At 41.1% G+C, this 22,377-nt stretch overlaps 2 protein-coding genes across 7 annotated transcripts in view; one reads left to right on the forward strand and one right to left on the reverse strand.

Moving 5' to 3' along the window:
* cd276 (CD276 molecule) overlaps positions 1-16,875 on the reverse strand; it is an 81,445-nt gene extending 64,570 nt beyond the window's left edge. For 3 of the 4 annotated variants that reach the window (XM_034076757.2, XM_034076746.2, XM_071207233.1), the window contains exons 1-2: positions 16,574-16,875; positions 10,443-10,534 (exon numbers count right to left, since the gene is read on the reverse strand). In XM_034076757.2, the coding sequence (XP_033932648.1) occupies positions 10,443-10,488 (46 nt within the window). In that variant the 5' untranslated portion in view covers positions 10,489-10,534; positions 16,574-16,875. Of the gene's footprint in view, positions 1-10,442; positions 10,535-16,458; positions 16,490-16,573 lie in introns of all 4 variants that reach the window. The other variant, XM_034076750.2, reaches the window with a different exon arrangement.
* Positions 16,876-17,617: 742 nt separating this feature from the next.
* On the forward strand, positions 17,618-21,735 carry LOC117462939 (ubiquitin-like protein 7). Of its 3 annotated transcripts, none has more exons than XM_034105319.2 (11): positions 17,618-17,718; positions 18,135-18,315; positions 18,442-18,561; positions 18,661-18,746; positions 19,770-19,854; positions 19,948-20,005; positions 20,142-20,320; positions 20,432-20,481; positions 20,777-20,953; positions 21,087-21,200; positions 21,425-21,735. In XM_034105319.2, the coding sequence occupies exons 2-11, from the start codon at positions 18,141-18,143 to the stop codon at positions 21,563-21,565; spliced, it is 1,185 nt and encodes a 394-aa protein (XP_033961210.1). In that variant the 5' UTR covers positions 17,618-17,718; positions 18,135-18,140; the 3' UTR covers positions 21,566-21,735. The 3 variants fall into 3 exon arrangements, with proteins under 3 accessions (XP_033961210.1, XP_033961203.1, XP_033961216.1); XM_034105312.2 differs by lacking the exon at positions 17,618-17,718 and adding an exon at positions 17,741-17,961; XM_034105325.2 differs by lacking the exon at positions 17,618-17,718 and adding an exon at positions 17,742-17,961 and having other exon boundaries at positions 20,142-20,275.
* Positions 21,736-22,377: the final 642 nt, after the last annotated feature.

Consider the following 22,377-nt stretch of genomic DNA (forward strand, 5'->3'; position numbering starts at 1 on the left):
AATTCTCCAAAAATCCCCTTTCAGTAGAGAATACAATAATTGGTCAGTGTCCCTTTAAAATATAATAATTAGCTATCAACCTTTTTTAACCTCATCGTGAAAAGGAAAGCGGTGTTGTTTCAATCTGGGGAACAACATCATTTGTTTACCAAAGGCTACTTTCATTATTTAATTGTCAAATACAGTTTTTTTAGCAACTGAATTGAGTTTGATTTACTATATGATTAATAAATAACCATCATTGAATGTACTGCTTGTGTTCAAGGGAGTGGCAAGTGTAAAAGTGTAACAATGAAAATAGCTAAAAATAATTCTACCAAAACTCTTTTATTAAAGAAAAAAAGCTGCAGGTGTAAAAACTGTTCAGATTATATATATATTATTATATATATATATTATATATATCTCTATTGTGAAAGTTCAGAGTTCATCTCCAACAACATGGCTTCTGGAAGTGTATATATATATATCTCGGGAGCGCCACTTCCAGAAGCCATGTTGTTGGAGATGAACTCTGAACTTTCACACCCCCAGACTCCGCAAACCGCGTAGATGTTACACTACGCTGGAAACGCATTAGGCACACCCTCGTGGGGGCACACGCATGTGATTGGCTTAAAATTAAGCAGACATCTGATTGGCCGAAGACACTCGCCTCTTAAAAAAGGTGTGTGTGAATCTAGCTGCGTCAGGGGAGTCTCAAAAATCCACACACAAATGCAGAGATCCACACACAGAAAGCGTTTTTTATATACAGTACATGTATTTAATATATATTTAATAAAATAATGTAGTATATGTTGAACAGCGTACAGTGCAGCATCAGTACAAGGATAAGATCTAAAGTTACACTTGCCATAATGTAACTCATGTTATCAAAAGTCATACAACAAGATGGATGGGCTGATTCTAGGACCTCTGTGCTGTTCTAACTTTAACTGTAAATGTAACAACACTCAAATGTGTTTTAGATGTAACTATTTGTGTGTGGATCAGAAATATGTTTGTGAAACTTTTTTACATTTATAAAATGATAAGTTTGTGTGTGTGCATTGAAAAATATGTGTGTGGAGACATTTATATATAAATCCGGAATTACATTTGTGTATCCTTTTGTGTTCCTTTATTTATTTTGAGACTGAACTGACCCCATACTTACAGAGCCCCTCCTCCAACACACACGAACGCGCACATGACCAATGAGGGAACGAGATAAGTTTGTGCACAGATACTACGGCTTCCACAGGTGACATTTTGTTATGGATTTTTTGTCAAAGCACTTCAGATATTCATTGCTATCGGGATGTTGAGAGCATTCCATGGAATATAACAAGTGTATCTCGAGCCGGTTTCTCAAACTTACCTACCCCACCTTTAACTGGAATACGAATATGTCTCTTCCCTGGTCGATATAGTGTTGTGATGTGGATGTAGAGGCATTTGACTTATTAAAACAACAGGCATGTATGAATTACAATATTAGCGTTAACTACATGACTTTATACAAACAATGCTAAAAAGAGGGTTGGGGTTGAATCACATCACATGTATTATACTGTGTCTGTATTTTCACTAAATAGATCATATTTTGTGTTCATGGCTGCTTAATAGTTGTTAAAACTCATTCTTTCTTTATCTCTGTCAATGCAGCCGCAAACATCCGGGTAACATTTCTAATTAATTCACAAGAGTTTTGAAGATTTTCCGAAAATCGGATGTCAAATGTTAAGCTTTTGAGCTACTTATCTCATCAAACATGAGTCCTTACCCCAAGTGAAGGAGTTCAAGTATCTCGGGGTCTTGTTCTCGAGTGAGGGATCAATGGAGCGTGAGATGGGCCGGAGAATCGGAGCAGCGGGAGCGGTATTGCAGTCGCTTTACCGCACCGTTGTGACGAAAAGGGAGCTGAGCCGGAAGGCAAAGCTCTCTGTCTACCGGGCCATTTTCGTTCCTACCCTCACCTATGGTCATGAAGGATGGGTCATGACCGAAAGAACGAGATCGCGGATACAAGCGGCCGAGATGGGTTTCCTCCGCCGGGTGGCTGGTGTCTCCCTTAGAGATAAGGTGAGAAGTTCGGTCATCCGGGAGGGACTCAGAGTTGAACCGCTCCTCCTTCGCGTCGAAAGAAGCCAGTTGAGGTGGTTCGGGCACCTAGTTAGGATGCCACCTGGGCGCCTCCCTAGGGAGGTGTTCCAGGCACGTCCAGCTGGGAAGAGACCAAGGGGTAGACCTAGGACCAGGTGGAGGGATTATATCTCTTCGCTGGCCTGGGAGCGCCTTGGGACCCCCCAGTCAGAGCTGGTTGATGTCGCCAGGGAAAAGAAAGTTTGGGGCTCTCTGCTGGAACTGCTACCCCCGCGACCCGACCACGGATAAGCGGGAGAAGATGGATGGATGGATGGATCTCATCAAACAGTGCTCTAAGGTGAGTAATTATGCATATATAGCAAGACCAGAGATTGTCCTGAACATGTTGATATGTAACACATGGGGTGCCATGTTAGAAGAAATACATTTAAAAGGTGATTTAAGAAAACATCTAAAAATCGAGAAAATACCCTTAGACTCCAGAGGGATAATTAATTACGTAAAATTATGCGCAACTCCAGAGGGTTAAATACCGAAAAGTAACCAACCAAAATAATGGCAAAAATTTGATCAAGAAACAAAAAAGTGATCAACTATTTACTTTGCATTTAGCAGGGTTTTGGCAGTAGTTGAACTGAAACATATGAGATAACATACAGAGATAACAGAGAAGTAGATTATGCTGCAAGAGTTTTTATGTCCTTTTTTCCTTTCCTTTTCCAGCTTTCTCTGCAAAAACTGCTCAATCGGAGACGGTTTAGAGTAGACAGATAACTGACATAAAATCAAGCTTTTTATGGCTACATTTCAAGCCTAGAATACTCAAATGATACCAATTCAAAAGCGAGGACTTGAGAAAAAGTCTGTCTGAAATCGTTACTCTTATCATCTGTAATTTATCCTTAGACATGAGCTAGAGCTACGACATGCTCCAGTGGAGGAGAGTTCGTATCAAACTGTTGATCTTTCCAAAATGCTCCCAGCTCATCCCTTCTGGGAAAAATATACTCTTGCATTTCCAAAAACTAATCATGCTCATGCCAGAAATGATCAGTTCTGTTTGAGTGCATGTCAGCTTTTTAAATGATGGTTATTTCATTTCTGCTGTCGTCTATTAACGAGGGAGAAATGGTTTTGCACTTTGTATAGAAGCAGTAACAAGTGATTAGACATGTATTATCCGCTGTGCAATGGATCGGCTCTATCTTCGACTGCGCTGTTTGAAAAAGAAACACGTAACAGTACAAGTTCTACATAGCTTTGGATTCAATCAGAAATAAAAATCAGTTGTAAAAGTATCATTAAACTCGAAATAATATCCAGTCTTGCACACACACCCTCCCAAACACAATTTCATGCAGAAACAGAGACTCACAGGCTAGAGAGCGCATTGATATTCCACACCTGTATGACTCCTGACAGCTCCACAGCAACACACTGTCTGAGGAATTGGACACAAGGTACTCTGACACTACAATGGAGACGCTGTTACAAAGCTGCTCTGGAGCAGAGAGGTTCCCATCAGCATGACCAGCAACAGCTATACACAAATACACAAATGTACACAGGCTGGCACACACACAAACACATCTATCCATCTACCTATCTATCTATCTATCCATCTATCTATGTTTGAACTGCATGGTACAGCTCTATTTCAATTGCTAGCTCTTTTTTGGTTTCCATTAGGATAAATTGTGGATTGCACCTGGTGAGTAATGCTTTTTCAGTACCGCCTCAGCTGAAGGTACAAATGGAGCTGAGCCAATACCAAAAGGTGAAGTTAAAAACAATGCCGACCATTGATTGGTCAGAAAGAGTCTTAGCTTGTAGTGAGACATCCTCCACAAAGCAATTTTTTTTAATAGTAAACGTTCATGTGTTTGTCGATTCATTAGGGAGTCTCCTGTTTAAATGGCAGTTTCCAGCGCTATCAGCTACAGACAATAGCTGATCATCCTGCCTACACTGATAGGGTACGATCTGCAGTGGGAAACAGATCCTGAAAAGCACCTGGTTCTAAAAGTGAGTCGCGTTGAGTAGAGCCAAGTGGGGGGAACGTGACTTTTAGTCAATTCATTGGTTGTTCTAGTCCAGGGGTGTCAAACTCAATTTCATTGCGGGCCACATTAGCATTAAGGTTGCACTCAAAGGGCCGGTTGTAACTTTAAGACTATATAAAAATACATATATGAATATGTAATATATATAAAATAATGTATTATAATACAGTATTGCCTCTGCATTGGATTATTATCGGATAGGGGGTAATAACTTCATAATTAACTACGTCTGAAAGCAGAAGTCTAGGGGAAATAATTGCAAGTCTCTTCAGTGAGAATGTCACAAAATGATTTAAAAAGAAAAGCCACATTCTGAAAAAAAAGTGACATTAAAAAAGAAAAAAAGTCAAATTCTGAGATGCATTGTGGGACATGTAGTTTATTGGCAACGTGCTTCTGTAAAGTAGCATGTAACCGCATAATAAACAATTGTTTGCAAGCTCTTGTGGGGCCACATGAAATGAAGTCGCGGCCCGGATTTGGCCCCCGGGCCTTGAGTTTGACCCCCCTGTTCTAGTCAATAAAACAAATTGGATTGGTCGATTTACCTTTTTCATGCTGAGTGACTTATTTTCCAGTAATCTTACAAGCACATCCAACATAGTGGTTTAAAGTGGTGTAAAGTGGTGCTTTTTATGATTAATTCATCTGTCTTTTAAATCAACTCATTGATTAGTCCAACATTTCATATGCGTTTTAGTCAACTAACATTCAGATGCACTCAGATGCAGTTCATATATTGATCTTGAGAACACAAACACACATACATTTCAACATGCAATTTAATATCAAATTCTGGGCAACGTCAATCCAACTTGACCCCCTCCAATATCACTACAACCTCACACAGAATGGCACCTCACAGCTTCTCCTCGAGAAGTACAAAATGGTGATGTTCAATAACAGAGAGTGAACAGAGCTATTTACACAATCTGTGTAGAGTCATTTGTTAAACACCATAATGTACACATGTTTTAAAAAGGTACGTCTAAAACCCTGCTGAAAACTAATTTGGAGGAAGTATCAATAGGATTTCACACATAAGGAAAACCAAGCACTAGCACTGGAGGGGCAATATTGACACGGCAAAGTAAACAGGTGCAATACTAACAGACTGCAATAGCATTAGGGTTTAGTCGTGCAAAGAGCCGAGAAGGAGAAGTCTGCTTTTACAACACTGCCCCCTTCTGGTGAAGAATGTGACTTCAGCTCCTCACATTTCCAGCCTGGACATTTTGCAACACCTGAACATCAAAGGGTTTTTGCTCAAAGGATCTGTGAGCCCTTTCATACCGATTATTCTTATGATATATCCAATCCCGGTAAAAAGTCTGAGGGGAAGCTAGCTTTTGATTGCATGCTGTCAGGAGCAGATGTAGATGTCCATTTGCATTTGGAGAAAAACAAATTAGCATTGGGAAAACATTAAGCGACTGCGTCCATAGTAAACATGATTTGTTTGGAAATTAGCAATCTCAAAAACCGTCTGTGAATTAAGCAGCGTTTCTTTTGAAGAGGCCCAATATGGATGAGATTAGGGACACGTAAAGCCTTCTGCGGTGTGCAGGGGTCACTTTCAACATTAAGCTGAGAACATAATCTCTCCTTTTACCATTTCTGCTGCAGGGACTCGTCGTAGAGCGTGAGTGCCCTCACTCAGGGAGATACAGGTGATGGCAGATAGGGAAGACAAGGACTCTGACTTGCTTATTTTCAGCCATGTCATAAATCAAAATGGGTCTCGCTATTTTCCCTTTTTTAGCTCTATTTCTTGCTCACTATCGCTGCTCGCTCTGTCTTGCTTCCTTCATAGATGTGCGCCATCTCATATCCTGTCAATAAGCTGTTAATGGGCTTCGGCAGTCAGATAACAGGGCCGGCTAAAGGACAGTGGGCTGATAAGGACTAGCTTCTGGCTTACGAGCCTGAGAGACAGCGAGCCTTTGATGAGCAGGAGGCTGGTGAAGAAACGAGGCAGAGCGGGGGGGCTCACAAGGTAGCAGGGAGTCAAGAGGTCAGATCGGAGTTGAGTGCAGCTGATTTCTCATAATGGCCAGCTACATAGTTTACACTATGAATAACAATTTGAATACTTTTATTTATCTAAGAGGAAATTGGATTTTGTGACACTCGCTCCATTATTAGAATGAAATTATAATAATAATACTATAATAAAAAATACTTAAATTAAACACAATAAGTTCATGGATGTGTTAAAAAATAAAGAATACAAAAAATAACAGCCACTATCAGAGAAAAGCCAGTTTGTTTTATTCTAATGAGGACAGTGTTTTCCAAATGCTGCCTTATGCATTTTGTGTAGCTCTTTCACGGTTCACATCCTGCCTCATGGTTCCACGCACCAGATGTGACACGAGGTTAAACAGGGGTTAGTTGGTCGCCAGCTGTGCGATGTCTCGATGACAGAGCCCCCGGCCCTGACATCACAAACACCGCGTCACCGCAGCCTCACTCTGGAGGTGGGTGTCTCCCCGTGTCAGCTGCTGTGATGCTTTCCAAGCACAGATCAGCATCCGTTCAACCCATTCATCACAGCCCACTCGGCACACAACAGACCCACACATGGCTCTGGGCCCCTCTTCCCCTCCAGAACTGCAATCTCGGCATATTAACCGTATCAATGTTTTAACGATTCCCACGAGGCAGCATTTTGAGGACTTCTTGTTGAAATAATCACGAGGTGCTTGTTGGGTAATGCACTCTGTTTCAATGAGCGCACTGTGGGGAAAAAGACGAGCCGGGGAACGGTGAGACAGAGGCAAGCCAACAGAGACTGGTCATTATGTATGCATTGCGGCGAAACCAATCTTTGTTGAGCCTGTCCTCGATTGTTTTTAAAAGGATACTTCACTTGACGCAATCAAATTAGCAAGAACATCACTGATATGGGGTAATAACCCTAAATTGAATTTCAGCGCAGACTAAAGTGTCCCCTCTCTGCAAAATCAATTGCTGTGAAGAGAAAAGGAGGACAGGAAGAGGGCATTCATAGTTAGCAGACCTTTAAAAAGTACACCAGAGATGCAGGCGCGAGCGGGCTATTTTCACGCTCTGCAGCCCTGCCATAATGTGGGCCTGCCGACTGCTATGCTAGATGCAATCTATCCAATTATGCTAATTAATTTGAATTACCTTACAGCTCCCATCACTGCGAGTGAAATCAGGTCAGCTTTCAATTATTTTGCATTTGCATGAATACAATTCTCGCTCATTCTTTGGGTGCTAAGAGCTGCACACAGGGAGCTCTGGCAGCCCGGTGGCTGTGCTAACTGAACACAGAGTATGACAACAACAACAAGCAATTAGCTAGACAGCCTCCTGTTAGCTCTGCCACTGGCTGACACTGTGCTGGAGTGAGCCAAAGATGTTACTGTACACAGCTACTGTTATGAAGCAGGCATTACTGTACATATTCATTGTTGATTCATGCATTTAGCTGACATTCATTAACACTTTGGGTTATAATAAATGCGGTACAAATACACCTAAGCATCCAGTAGAGTCAACGGTCAAAGCTGCTTGGTGTAGCATATGTTTGTATCCCTTCTGCTTCCTTAATAGTGCATTTAAGCAGAACATCAACAACCCCTGACAGTCAAGCATCCTCACCGCTGCAGTGACACAACAGCTGTGTATGAGTAACATCAGGGAGAGGTTTCAGAGAGAATGATCCATCATCTGACTACTGAGTCAGGGTACAGCTGGGAGCTACAGAGGCGATGTTACTGCGTCGGGATGACAGTGTTGTCATGCACTGTCCTTGTGGTTTTTTCTTTTACAAATACTGTTCTCACGACAGGAAGGGTGTTGGCAGAGACCACAAAGTGCAATAGTGTCTACTGATATGGGCACTTGCAGGAGTTATCGAGCAATGACACGGCTGAATACAAGGAAGATTACAGCCAGTAATCCCAGCGAGGGAACTGGAGACATAGGAGACCCTGACTCATATGGACAGGGACACACACATATTCAAACACAGCTGCTCTTATAATTATACAAGTCTGTAGGGTTTTTGTTTCGGGTGCGCACAGAAGCAAAACACGGTTGGTTATAAATCAAAGGGAAACCAAATTGACCTTTAATTATTCATCAAGAACATTTCTGTTGTCCTAGAGAGTGGCGAAGTCACGCCCATCTACTTCCGCCCCATGGGACCTTATTTCTGAAAAATTCAATGTATTGAAGTCAATGGAGAGAGAACACTTATCTTTCGATCCCGTTTGAATTGTGCCATGAATTACACATGTGATGTTTGTCAATCTTAAAAAATCCTTTCCGTGTCAAAAAAGTCACAGTTTGTCGTAAAACTGTTGAAATATAAGACTATGAAAAATACGCAACTCGGAAGACTACAAATCCCAGAGTCGCGTAGGTGAATTTAGCTAGCTGACATTACCGTTACACATTGCACTCGTGTTACTCACCGAAACCTTGTAAAGCCGGTGCCGCATGCTGGCTCTTACGGAACCGACTAACTCCCCTTGTGTATGTACAGCTCTCAACATGCCAGACTTGTAGTGATTTTCACCTCTTTTAATACTTTTCACTTCATTCTGAAAGAAAGAGGTGAAATGGGATAACGTGACGGCCATCTTGGTGTTGGTGACGTGTGCAAGACCAGAGTTGTAGTTCATTGAGCGCTTCACAGAAAAAAATGTGTTACTTCAGAGTTTTACGACACATTTTAATTGTTTTGAGTTGCAAAATTATCTTTTAAATTGACAAACATCATATGTGTAATTCGTTGCACAATTCAAACGGGATCAAAAGATAATCTTTCTCTCTCCATTGACTTCAATACATGATTTTTCCGAAATAAGGTCCCATGGAGGTCCACCGGAAGGGGAGGGACTTCGCCTCTCTATACTGGTAACACAAATAGAAATACGTTATCACCAAAAAACATTGTCTCTATTGCTCTGAAAGAACCTGAAACTCTTTGGAAGCTGTTTGCACAGTTCAAGTTACTAAATGAAATAAGCATGGAGTTTGTGTTTCATCATACAGTGTTACAGACTATAGAATCAAACTAGACTCCAACTAATTCACTTAGTGCTCCAGTTAGCAGAGAGAAACTGAATCAGTGTGTGAGCAACAATAGCCCATTACCCGTGAGTTAAAGAGCTCCATCAGTGCCCGACACCTCCTCCTCCCCCCCCCCCCCGGTGAGAGCAGCGAGTTAGGCTCTGGATGCCGCACAGCCGGTAATGAGCAGGCTGCGGGGCCATTTGTGCTGGGAGAGAATAGGTCCCTAATGAACCACTGAAGACACTTAGGTCCACTGAGTCAAGATTGAAATGTGCCACTGATGGCCGATAGGAGGTTGTGTCAACTCAACCAGAGAGCCGAACAGGCAATAGCTCTTTTTAAATGATGGCATTTTGGATGATATAAGTTCTTTGTGAACTTTGTGGGTTTGCCAAGTTCATTTTTGGAGAAACCCTTAAAGGCTTTCTTACTCTTTCTTCTTCAGGCTATTCAATAATATAAAACATTATCACCTACTATGATATGTGTCAGCAACACAGCAATTGGGACACGTGTGGTGCCAAAATATGCACCGTTGATCCAGCTTCTGACATGCCAAATGTATTTTCTTTTATTCACCGTGTCTCGAGGCGCAATCAAGCCCGTACAGGCTATTTGTCTTGTTTTTACGATGACACAAGTTCTTCCTCGAGCACCATTTCTGTTGAAGTCAAACTTTTGAGTGTGTGAGTTATGAGTCCTCAGTTGCAACATCAACCACAGCCCTGCTTCCCGGTGTTATAAATATAAGACGATGAGTTCCCCACACTCCCTGAGTCACAGCAGAAAAACTGCACTTCTGGCACTTTTCATCGAGGGCCTCACCCAAGCCCAACGCTCCATTCCTCACCTGTCTGCAAAAGGTCAAAGCTATTCTGTTTCACAAGCTGAATTATTAAAAACATATAAAAACTCACAGCCATATCATAGGGTTGGTTGTAACACTGTATGAAGTCAACTTAGAAAAGGAAAATGGTCTTTTACTCCCTGAGAAACGACATCTAAATAAATAAGAAAATGTTTTTGTGGTAACTTTTCTGGATTGATAATAGTTTAAACATTTATAACTTTCAAACTTTCAGCACATTATTGTTGGGAGTTGCCTCAGTTAAACTGTTGTTTTGCCCAGTGAAGCCTTTGAAGGGCGAAGACTAATAGTCTCTGCAGGGCGTATTGTTTAACAGGCAGAGGCATTTCTACTGCGGTGACTCTGGTCTAATGGGGTTAAACACCCACCCATAGTTTGGAGGGCCATCATCGCGGTCAGCAGGAGGGACAGCATGGTCTTCCAGGGTGGATTCCAACTGCAGATCAACTCAGACACAGCTCTGCAAGGGGGGAAAAACACAGACATCTGAGGAGGAGGACGCTTGTAGCACAGAATACACACAATAGTACAGAACAATAAAAAGATCTGTTGGTGAAAGACAGAAAAGGACAGGGTGTGTTCTGTTCCGGTGTGTGGTCTCTCAAGTGGGCGGGGTTTGAGACAATCCAACGTATTTTATGGAGTACAGGCTTATTTAAAAGTTAGATATATTAAATCTTTGTCTGAACGTGACTGTGAGACATTTCTCGTGCTTGCTCAAGGCTCTTCTCTTTCAGAAAGCTGTGAAGAAGGGACTTCCAAAATGACAGGAAACAGCCAAGTCATTCCAGACAGAAAAAAACTTTTTTAGGAGTGAGTAGATACAGAGAAAACATCCCTTCCCTGTCTACTTCCACTCTACCACCCATAACATATTCATGAGGTAATATTCTCGGAGAGTTTGGTAGAGGTCACTATTTGCATTTGTATTTGGCATTTCACAAACAGTACTTTTATTTTAGGGAAAACTGGAAGTATGTTTTCTTTCATTTACACGAAGTCACTGTTTTACAGGCTTGTCAGCTATTATAAATAATTGGGTAAAACGAAAACACGACAGCTAAATCGAAAAGCAAATTCACTGTTGCATTTCCAGTGTCCATGTTCTCTCACAGTATCTCCTGGGATGAATGCAAATATGTTTGTTGGTAAATCTCAGAGCAATAAGACCACTGATAAATATGCAAAATAAGTCATGGATCACCTAGATTAAGGTGGTTTTAAGTCTTAACCCTTAGATGCATAAGTGGGTCTTTTTTGACACGGTGAGGTGGTTTTCTTAGAGTCTGTTTTAATTTAAAAAAATTATCATTTTATATTCTATTCCTCATAAAACATGTTTTGGATATCATGCCATTTAAATTTTAAGAAATTGTAGTTTTTGTATTTCTACCCCAAGCTTCCATAAGTGATCAAATTTTTTTCAAAATCTAAAAAAAGTCTACAATTATAAATAGTGAAAAATTAAATATAAAATATTTCTTTGTGTGAACCAAAATATAATACTAAATATTATACAAGTGATGTTTCTTAACCAAAATGACAAAAATTGCATAAAAACACATAATTCGAAACCAATGACATTTATAAACTGTATTGGTTGCAAGTGCGTAGAATACAAGAAAAAGAGGAAGATAAAAAAGAGAAATGAATATAATATGAAGATTTCTCATGAGAAATTAGTACCATCAGCAAAGTACTGCTGTGGATGATGACAGCAGCCACATGTACAAATGTAGTGTGAGAATAAGGCCCACATTTAAAAATCTAAATAAGTCTAGGCTATTATATTCACACCGTGTAACCTTGCCAGCAGGCAGGCCTTTTTGTCAGACAGGGATCTGAAGCCTGTATTCATCTTCGCTCTCACCTGTTCTGCTCGGTGTAATTGCTGCTTTTGTCATGAGGACTGGTGGCATTGAGTAGGGCTTAGATAGTGGCTTCAGTTTCCCGTCGGAAACGGCGGTCTGACGGAGGAAATAGTCTAAATATATAGCAAACACTTAAACTGACATTGATTTTTTTAGGAGGGCTTTTCTTTCCCATAGCCATAATGTTTTGCTGCCGCCCCCGCACACAGCAATACATTGATGTTCTACTGTGTACAGTGTAGCTTATACAGTGACTATGGTTAGGTAACTGATACAACACTACTTCAAAACATCCAAACTATCCCTTTTAGCAAATGGGTCACTTCTCACTTGTTAAACCTTCCAATAAACATATTTTGAGAAAGATTGTATGGCCATTCAAACAATTGGATATCTTTATTGTGTTTGCATGTGGTGGGCATATCCTTAAGGTGAAAAGGATATGAGCAACAGCTTCCTGTCAATAACATGACGTGTCTTAGCACGACACACATGGTTCTGCTTCCTTTCTGTTCCCTTTTCATGAGTTATTCATATTCTCATGTATCACAATACTTTCAATTCCTCTTTAAATACACAGGAAACGGGTGTATGTGCCCCGAGACGTTTGAGAGGCTGAAGGAGGAAGCACATGGTTGATAACAGCTCCTTTTATATTTTTATATTTGAAGTTATTCTGATGGCAAATGTTTTGGTTTGTAGCAGCAATATATATTGATGGTGACAATTGGTGTGGACTATGTTTTGGCTTCAGCCCATTCTTCTTAGCCCCAGTGTTTCAGATTGTGTGTGTGTGCAGGGCTGCTTTCCTCTCAGTGAAGGTGACATTTTAAAAACAACCACTGGGTGTCACTACATTTCAAATAATATACATAACAATGGGAAAACTTAAGTAAAGTTCTGCAGTAGCTAACTTTTTTTAAATTTGTATTTAACCTTTATTTAACCAGATGAAAACATTGAGACAAACTCTCATTTACAATGCTGACCTGGCCAAGAAGGCAGCAACGTTCGTACACATACCACAGAAATATAAAATACAGAAAACACAACTAAGTAAACAAAAAGACGAAAAGCAGTCACTACATTGTGCACATTTGGGACAGTAAGAAAGGTACACTACTTATTACTGCAAGATCAGCTGGTGGTAAGGACCTCAGACAACTTCAATTTAAAACAGGCTATTGGGACAAGTGCCATCAGTTTGAGGCGTGATTGAAAGTCATTCCAAGACCAAGAACCATACAAATCTTTCGGGCTGGCGTTCAAGATGGAAAGCACACATCAGAAATGCAACTGCTTTTAATACTGCTGGTCTGTATGAACAGGCATTGAGGATGCTCAGATGCACTAGAGGAGTTACATTTCTTCTTCTCTCTATCATTTAGTTATGTGGCTGTTAACAAACAAGACAAAAGGGTTATACCAACCTTTGTTTGGCAGTATATCTTTCCATATTCATCCTGTTGTCATAGGATGCTTTCTCATTCATTTTAGTTTCTTCTGTTAACTACATTCAAGACCATATAGTGTTACATGTAGTTTTACAGAAGATATCAGTAACAACACCTGGAGTTTGTGTCTGTCTATACTGGAAACATATAATTTAAGCTTCAAAGCAAGAAAAGTGAATCCTTACAGTTGAGCAGATTCAGGTTTAATCAAATTCACATTTTTAATTCAAACTTATTTTTTCTATATATGTGGACATAGCCTATATGAGTTCCTTTAGATTGGAGAAGGCAGCTAACAGATCAATCGGGATGTTTTGGTGTTATAAATGATTATAAATGGCTGTCAGCTGTGGCTCCACCTCATGGCTGAACCAAAGCGTTTTCCATGAGGTTCCATGTATGGCTTTAGCAGAGAGGATGTGGGAAGAAGTGCAGATTCATCCATAACTTTCCAACAGCGCACACTCACCATTTGCTCTGGACCATCAGACAGCCTGCCAGAAACAAACTCAAAAGAGATCCCAGCAAAACCATCTGAATCTCCCAAGATACTTGCGCTCAAAGGCAGAGAATGTGGCTTATTCAATGCGCAGACATTTAAAAATGGGGATAAATATCAAATGAGGAAAAGACCAGGCACATGCCGCAGCCAGCCTCTCCAAAAGGACAAGATTTCTGTAAATATCTAAAGTCCTAATGAACTACAAAATGCCAACACACCAAACCACAGTCTGCCTGTCTGTGTTGTCCAGACACCAGGAAGCCATCAAAAGGTTTTTTTACTGAATGACTCACGGTTTTTAAAGGACCCCATGCCGGCATGTTAATGCATTTTCCTTCCTGTCATTTTACGATGCACCTTTAACGATTCCACTCACTGTCAGAAATCAAAACAAGCTGACCACGCTCCAAAGTCACAACCTAAAGAATATAATGATACAACTTTAACTGTAAAAGGTTGTATTTTTAAAAGGCTATGTTATCAGTATATTACCCCAATGACTTATCCACTTGAGCCATAATCACCAGTGTATTTCATGTTGACACTGCACTAAGGATTATTAAGCTTCTTACTGAGGTCAAACGAGAGAGAAATCATTCCGTAAGTATCACAGAACATTAAGAGGTGCTGTTTCACCATGGTCATTGTATCAACTCAGTATTCTTTGGAAGAATCTGTGACAGTGGTCCTTTAACAGTTTGTCTTTTTACTGACACAACTGTTCTTTTCCTCTTCTGGATGACGAGACCATTTTTAAACACTATTAATATAATGGATCTAACTGACCTTCTGGGCCCACATGTCTCATTGGCATATGGCTGGCACCATTGCCAAGCTTCTCAAACCATTGGGAACCATTCAACCCTTGACAATAGGAACATTTCCCACCTGGAAAACCCCCGTCCCTTGGAGGGATGAAAACGAGCCTTTCAAATCCATATGGCAGCGGTGGTGAGCATTAAGCAAGCCTCTTAAGGGATGGCTGGATGCACTTCATGCAAGGAAATGTTCCCATAGTAGTCAAGTCATTGGTCAAATTATACATTAGCTCCATAAACTTAAAGAAAGCTTTTTGGCTCAGGGGATGTATGAAAGTTACTTTCTTTTTAACTACTTAAACTCCATTTGACTTTGCACACTATAGGCAATGCATCAGTGCCATTCAGCAACATAATAATAGACCTGGGCTGCGCAATATGATGAAATATATCAAAAGATACACGCTTTTTTATTGTATATATATTTGTATACGTTTTTATCGGGATGAAGGCGTAAACATTTTTTCTTTAGAACATTATTAAAAACTCTTAATTTGTTTAATTTAAGTGTTTTTAAAATGACAGTCCTTTTAATTTGTTATGTATTTTAATTCACACTTGAAAGTAAAAAGATAGATGATATCATCTTTTATTTTCACAGAGACTATGTATTTATTGAAGTACCAGAAATGATGCTACTATGTATCTTGATACTGTTATCGAAATATGAAATAACCTCTATTGTGAGAGAAGACGTTGGCCTTTTTGCCCAGCCCAATACTACACTGGCTATTTTTATCTCAATGATAATTAGCAACCGTGGCAGTGAGAGCTGTTGGTACGTGTCTTGTCAAGAGAAGAAAAGTGTTTGCAATGTGACGGATACTCCAACATCCTGCTTTTGTAAAACTGCAGGAGCCAATTTAGCATAACCTTTATCTTATGGCAGCTTGACATATGTGCAATAACATGGAGATGAAAAATGACCATGAATTGCCAAACTGCAATCACATCCCGGGGAAAAAAACGTGAACATCTCGAACATCGTCAAATAACATAATTATCTTTCCACTATATCATATCTCATTTCCTAGCCAAGTCAGAGCAGTAACTACATCCTCCTACATGACAGGAAGCTACCTGCCAGCAGAGCACAGCTGCATTACCATGTGATAAGGGCAGCATGGGGCCAGGCAACATCACCAGACTACAGCATCTCCTATCCACCGCTTCGCAAACCTTTCAGTTGTTCTGAATAAAAGCATAGTTCAGTGTAGGAAACGTGTATTTTCTAACTGTTTTATCCTGCTAATATTTAATGAGCCCTCAATTTTGTTTTGACCCTTTATTTGGTTTCAAATCTCAGGTTGGCTATCAGTGTGACCAAGCCTCTTTTGAAGGAGTGAGGACACGTATATGTTTCCTTGTTATAAAAAGGTCCATATATTGGAGACTATCAAACGTCATATTGAAGCTGGATTACTCCAAATAAAGCACTTGGTGGGCATTATTTAAAATGTATTACTGTATGTTTTTTTTTAAAAAAGCTGCCTGTTACTGTTATGTCCCTATCTTGACTTATGGAAGTTAGAAAGATGAAATGCCTTGCTGCAGTATTGACTTGTTCTCAAATGGGGGCGCCGTCCTGTTCATTCATGAGGTTATTAGCTGCATCTGTGAAACAGTACACTGTATAGCTTAGCGGGCCTCTGGCTTGCTTTTTAAAACTACGGCAAATAAATTAATAACAGATATATGACACAGAGCCAGTGAATAAGCCAACTATGTGAACCACTCACCCGAACTCGAGTTCATGGGGTTCCCCGCCAGCTGTTGCGCGTGTTGGAAAATAACCAAAGTTATGTCTTCGATATCGTCTCTGTTAGCTTATGCTCTCATATCAAACTTTCTTACCATGTTAGGAAGGCGAAACTTGGAAAGCACCAACCATCCAGCGGCAGGGACTCCTCTTTTCTCTGACCAGCACAAGCCGATGTGTTTTTCCACAGTAGGCTAAGTTCCTTCCTCGGACAACACAAAGCACTTCTAAAATTTGCTGAGCCGATTACAGTTCTTCCTGACGGTGGAAACAGCTGTAAGATGTGTTTTCAGAGTGTGTGTGTGAGTGTCTTCCATTGATTTGGGACGCGTCTCTTCACGGTAACCACTCCTTGGTGCTGCTTTGTCCAGCAGTGATGTCATACCGAGGGGAGAAATAAGACTGGAGAGTCCCGACCCCCTGCTTAACTGTTTGTGTACACACATGTTTTTTTTCTTTACACATGCAGTAGACCGAGTATCTTATAAATACACGTTTTGGTTCATATGCAACTGCTTTCATTCGCTGGGCACACGACATTACTTTTTACATGTAGCCTAGACTATTTTATAATAACCGCATTGACTTATCACATGGTCCTTGAACGTATCACTGAGCTGCCAGTGCCAACTATGCAGTTTATATGAAATGAAACTCACATAATTAACTTTGAGTGCACATTTGTATAGCCTAATAATTTGTGTGTGGATTAATACATCTATTTGATTGATTATATATTAGACACGTTATTTAATGATTCATAAATTATATTTGCCAGTTTTGTGTAGTAAACAACTAGGCTGTTGTTAGTGAGCAGTTATGTGGCTGCAATAATAATAATAATAATACTTGACCTGAATTGCCCTAAAATGAGACATACAGACAGACATTACTGTGTGGAAACATTGTTGTCCAAGACGTGACACAGCTTTAGAAAATGTTAAATCTGTGTAGCAGCAGGAAAATCAATTGGGAACCTTTGGTCCGCAGCACAGGAAAAGGTTTTGTTTGTGTATCTATTGTTTTGCAAAATAGGTAGCGGTGGTCTAAACTGGATAACAAGTAGGTCTTTATGTGTGAGTGGGAAAGAGGAAACGGAGACACTTTAAGATTACCAATGGTTACAAATACAGAGGAAAACACAGAAGTGAAAGATCCTTTGTTTGAACGGTGCAAGTAAACGTTACGTAGATCACGTGACTAAAAACCAGGAAGTGAATCGAGTGTCAACAATAAAACGGTGAGTCTGCGGTTATTTTACAACGACTACAGTTGTCATGCCATTTATGTCTGTAATGTATTTACATTTGCCAGGCATTATTTTAAACCAGACATACGTTACTAATAGATTACGTTGAATTTGTGAACCTGCATGTTTTTTTGTCTGCTTTTTTTTAGCAAATGCTAAGAAGCTAACAGGGGTTTAGCAGGTTTGCTAACGTAATTTATGATGTCAAAACCCCCCAAAAAGATTAAGCTGGAGGTGATAATGCACATTTCTGATGTCTATTATCTATAGCATGTGGTACCGAACGTGTCATAGCATAGTGGAAATTATAATAGCGAACGTAAATAACAACTGGCTTACAATAACAACAGCTCGTCAAATATGGAGTAAATACGTAGTTGATAGTGTGTTTTCTGTTGATGTTATAGGTAGCGATGACTTCTTCAGAATGGCGCCTGTCTCTGAAGATGATGGATCAGCCCAAATCCACCTTCCACTTCCCAGACATGATGCCTGGGGACGTTCCTCCTGGAGGATACAGAATCGCCACTGTAAAACAGCTTGTCGCAGCACAGATCCCAGACTCCTTCCCAGACCCTGAACTAATAGGTGTGTAACATGTGTGGTGTTTGAACCTCAAGCCATCAACTTTGAATGAAATGCATCTCTGTGTGTAGTTGTAATGTATGTCTTATTGTTATTTGTCTTAAAATGTGTGATAATGTCTCATATCAGAGTTTGTCCACTGTGGTCGGAAGCTTAAGGATGACCTTACTCTGGATGCCTGCGGGATTCAACCGGGATCCACCTTACACATCCTCAAAAAGACCTGGCCAGAGTCAGAGAGCCGCTCAGGTCCGTCTGCTTTGTCATTTAAGTATTAAAATGCATTTTGTTTAAGCTGTACTGTCAATAAGTGAAAGTCAATCTGAACTGTTTTCCTTCTTTTTCTAGAGCCTGTGAACAGAGCAACAGCAGCCAGGGAGTTCAGGGTGTTTCACGCTGCTCTCCACTCTCTAAACTCTGCCTACAGAGACTCGGTGAGTAGAAAACACACACAGGGACAAGCACATGGTGGAGACAACCCTTTATGATCCAATGACTTTAAATGATGTTCCATTCCACATACATATATTTTGAATATTGCTTTGGCATAATGTATAAAACGTGTATTCATTTCCATATTTGTTTTGCCTGTGCTACAATATCGCCGCCTTATTTTACAACAGAAGGGAATAGGTTAAGGCCTTGTGTAGATTTGTTTTCAGACTTGAAACCATGCGCTCTGGTTGACCTCTTCTGATGAGATTTAACTTTCACCAAATTTGGAAAAGGGTGCATGAAATATAGAGTTCATCCTCTTTGGAATACACACCTTATCCGAGTTATCAGACATCACCGTACCCATTGGAGTTTGGTGGCTTTCTCATGCCTTACCTCAGTAAAGGTTTAAATGGGTTGTCCTTCACTGCCGAATACAGGACTGCATTGTGTTGTTGGCACTACACACATTTTTGGACACTAACCTTGTAACTATTTAGCTGGGGTTATTTTTAGTTGTTCCCTCAGGTGCAGTCACACCTGTGTTGACAGCTGTTGACCTCCGATTGGATGCTTTTGTGTTCCCGTGTGTCAGATCAGCATCGAGCTGGTCAAGGATGATGCTCAACAGGAAGAGGTTTAGCTATTAATGCCTGGCAGCTTTCCATGGAGTCCACCTACTCGCACCCTTTTGGAATACCAGCATGTTGGCTTAAGGGATAGTTCACATTCAACTTGTTTTGACTTTGAGCCATGAATAATGGCACGGATGTGGATAGGGCTGTGTCAGCACCAATCACTACACATCCCTCAGGTCTTAATAGATCCACACTTCTATGACAGATCTATATCAAACGCTGTGGATGGTTCACATGTAGTTTGAAGTCAAGGATGGTGTTTATATTCTAAGGATGTGTAGATCGCCTATACTGTATATGTTTATTTTAATGTTTCACCATCAGTGGGTAACTCGTCCAACCTATATTTACCAATGAAGCGTACTCTATTGTCCTCTCGCATAGGTTTATAAAATGCTGACAAATAAAGAGTCTCTGGATCAGATCATCGTGGCCACACCCGGGCTCAGGTTAGACCCAGTTGCCTTAGGTAAGACCTGCTGAGTTTTATTAATATTACCATCCTATTGTGTGCAAGTATGCAAATGGCTACATTTCCTAATACGCCTTTTTATTTTCTCAGGCGTGCTTCAAGACAAAGATCTCTTCGTGCAGTTCACAGACCCCAGCATGCTGGATGTGTAAGTTTGGCTTTTCTTTGTTTTTCACTCTAATGTAACACATAAGTGAGTACAGCACGTACTACACACACACACACACACACACATGTGGAAAGTCCTTTAAATTCCCATCTATACTTCTCTGTCTGTTTCATAGATTGATCTCTTCACACCCGGCCCTCGTCAATGCCATCATCCTGGTGCTGCACTCTGTGGCCGGCAGCATGCCCGCTCAGGCCAGCGCCAGCTCCTCTCGCAACGTCTCCGCCAGCTCCTACAGCGACATGCCAGGTGAGCGAGGACGGGGTGCAACAACAGATTACAGTGAAACACAAGGTCATTGTTCTCAATGAAATAAAACCTAGAGTATAGTGTGTGCCTTAAATAGAACATGCATAGACATTTTGAATCCATTTTGACAAATACATAATCCTTTCTACCTGCCAGGGGGCTTCATGTTTGAGGGCATGTCTGACGATGAGGACGACTTCCAGTCCGTGAGTACCTCCGCCCCGTCTGAACATCACATGTCATGTACAGGATAACTGATGGTGTGTGTGTGTGTGTGTGTGTGTGTGTGTGTGTGTGTGTGTGTGTGTGTGTGTGTGTGTGTGTGTGTGTGTGTGTGTGTGTGTGTGTGTGTGTGTGTGTGTGTGTGTGTGTGTGTGTGTGTGTGTGTGTGTGTGTGTGTGTGTGTGTGTGTGTGTGTGTGTGTGTGTGTGTGTGTGTGTGTGTGTGTGTGTGTGTGTGTGTGTGTGTGTGTGTGTGTGTGTGTGTGTGTGTGTGTGTCAGGGGAGCCCCGCGGGTCCCTCACACAGAGCAGGAGGCTCAGCGGGAATACGCCCAGTGTCTCTGAGCCACAGCGGAGCGACGGGCCCTCGACCAATAACGCAGAGCGAGCTGGCCACAGCTTTGGCCCTCGCCAGCACGCCTGACAGCAGCGCGGTCACTCCAACAACTTCTAGCCAGGTAACATAACAGAGATGACACACACATATGTTTTACTACTGAACCGATGTTGTATTGAGCTTAAAATATGGAACTTTAAGGACATTAGTATGTATTGAAAACATACAAAATCAGATTTTTGTTTTTGCTATAGTCGGACCCCTCTAGTGGCGTAGCCCCCATGCCAGCAGGGACCCCAGTGAGTAACGATCTCTTCAGCCAGGCACTGCAGCAAGCTCTGCAAGCCTCCAACATGTCGGCTCTACAGGTGAGGCCGAACAGACTCAATGCCACAATTAATGGAGAAGGTGTACTCTGAATTATCGATTAAATTAAAATGGTTACTGTCCTTTTTTTTAGGAAAAATATTTGTATATTTTGAATCAAAACGAGGCAGGAATGGAAATGATTGCTGCTTTAAATTCAGCTCTGGATTTTGGATGGTCTTCTGGATGAAATACTTATTCAGTGAATGTGTTTTTGTTCTGCTAGGGCCGCTGGCAGTCCCAGATGCAGCAGCTCAGGGACATGGGGATCCAGGACGAGGACCTGATGCTGAGGGTGCTGCAGGCCACAGATGGTGACATCCAATCTGCCCTGGAGCTCATATTTGCTGGAGGCCCCGGACTCTGAGCCGTGGCCCCACAGACGGAGGCTTTTCTAGAGCTGAGACCGCTTGGCTTCTACAGTATTCAGATTACCCTTCATCACATTTACAGCATCACATCAGAGTCTCTCTAGGTGATGACAGACTTTTGTTATTATTGTGATTTATTGTAATAAATGTGATCTTGCTTACCTCATCCACTTCTGAGCCTGGCTTCCTGTTACTGAAAAGATGACATTGACTGTAAACGTATCGCATTACTCATTCTCAATTATACTCTATTTCAAGGGTTCTCAAACTCTTTCAGCTCGAGACCCAAAAGGGAAATGTAACACTTTAGAATGACATCATGAATTGCCATAACGTCGACATAAACTACTGACAAAGAACACAAAACAAATAAATACAAAATGTAATTTGTTATAAAAGTACATCACTGCAATAATCCCATCTCCTGTGTGTAATATTTAGTTATATACTTCCTCAGCAAACATTCACAATACACAAAATCATTAGGACATAATAGAAAGGCAATGCCCTCAATGACCGTTTGGGTGGGGTCAACATTAACTGTCACACATTTTGTTTTATCCCCCTTTCTGTTTCTCACCCTTCTCAAATCTCAGATTGTTGGTCTTCTCTTAAACCCCAGCATGTAATTGGGGCAATTTTTTTCCATCCATCCATCTTCTCCCGCTTATCCGGGGTCGGGTCGCGGGGGTAGCAGTTCCAGCAGAGAGCCCCAAACTTCCTTTTCCCTGGCGACATCAACCAGCTCTGACTGGGGGGTCCCAAGGCGCTCCCAGGCCAGCGAAGAGATATAATCCCTCCACCTGGT

This window comes from Pseudochaenichthys georgianus, chromosome 3, assembly GCF_902827115.2.
Source record: "Pseudochaenichthys georgianus chromosome 3, fPseGeo1.2, whole genome shotgun sequence".
NCBI lineage: Eukaryota > Metazoa > Chordata > Actinopteri > Perciformes > Channichthyidae > Pseudochaenichthys > Pseudochaenichthys georgianus.

What these genes read in the sequence shown, in the direction of transcription:
- LOC117462939 (XM_034105312.2), top strand. Translation starts at nt 17,926, where the DNA reads ATGATGTCAAAACCCCCCAAAAAGATTAAGCTGGAG. An exon ending in AGAGTCAGAGAGCCGCTCAG is followed by an intron (nt 18,562 to 18,660) that starts GTCCGTCTGCTT and finishes TTCTTTTTCTAG; the next exon opens with AGCCTGTGAACAGAGCAACA. An exon ending in GTTAGACCCAGTTGCCTTAG is followed by an intron (nt 19,855 to 19,947) that starts GTAAGACCTGCT and finishes TTATTTTCTCAG; the next exon opens with GCGTGCTTCAAGACAAAGAT.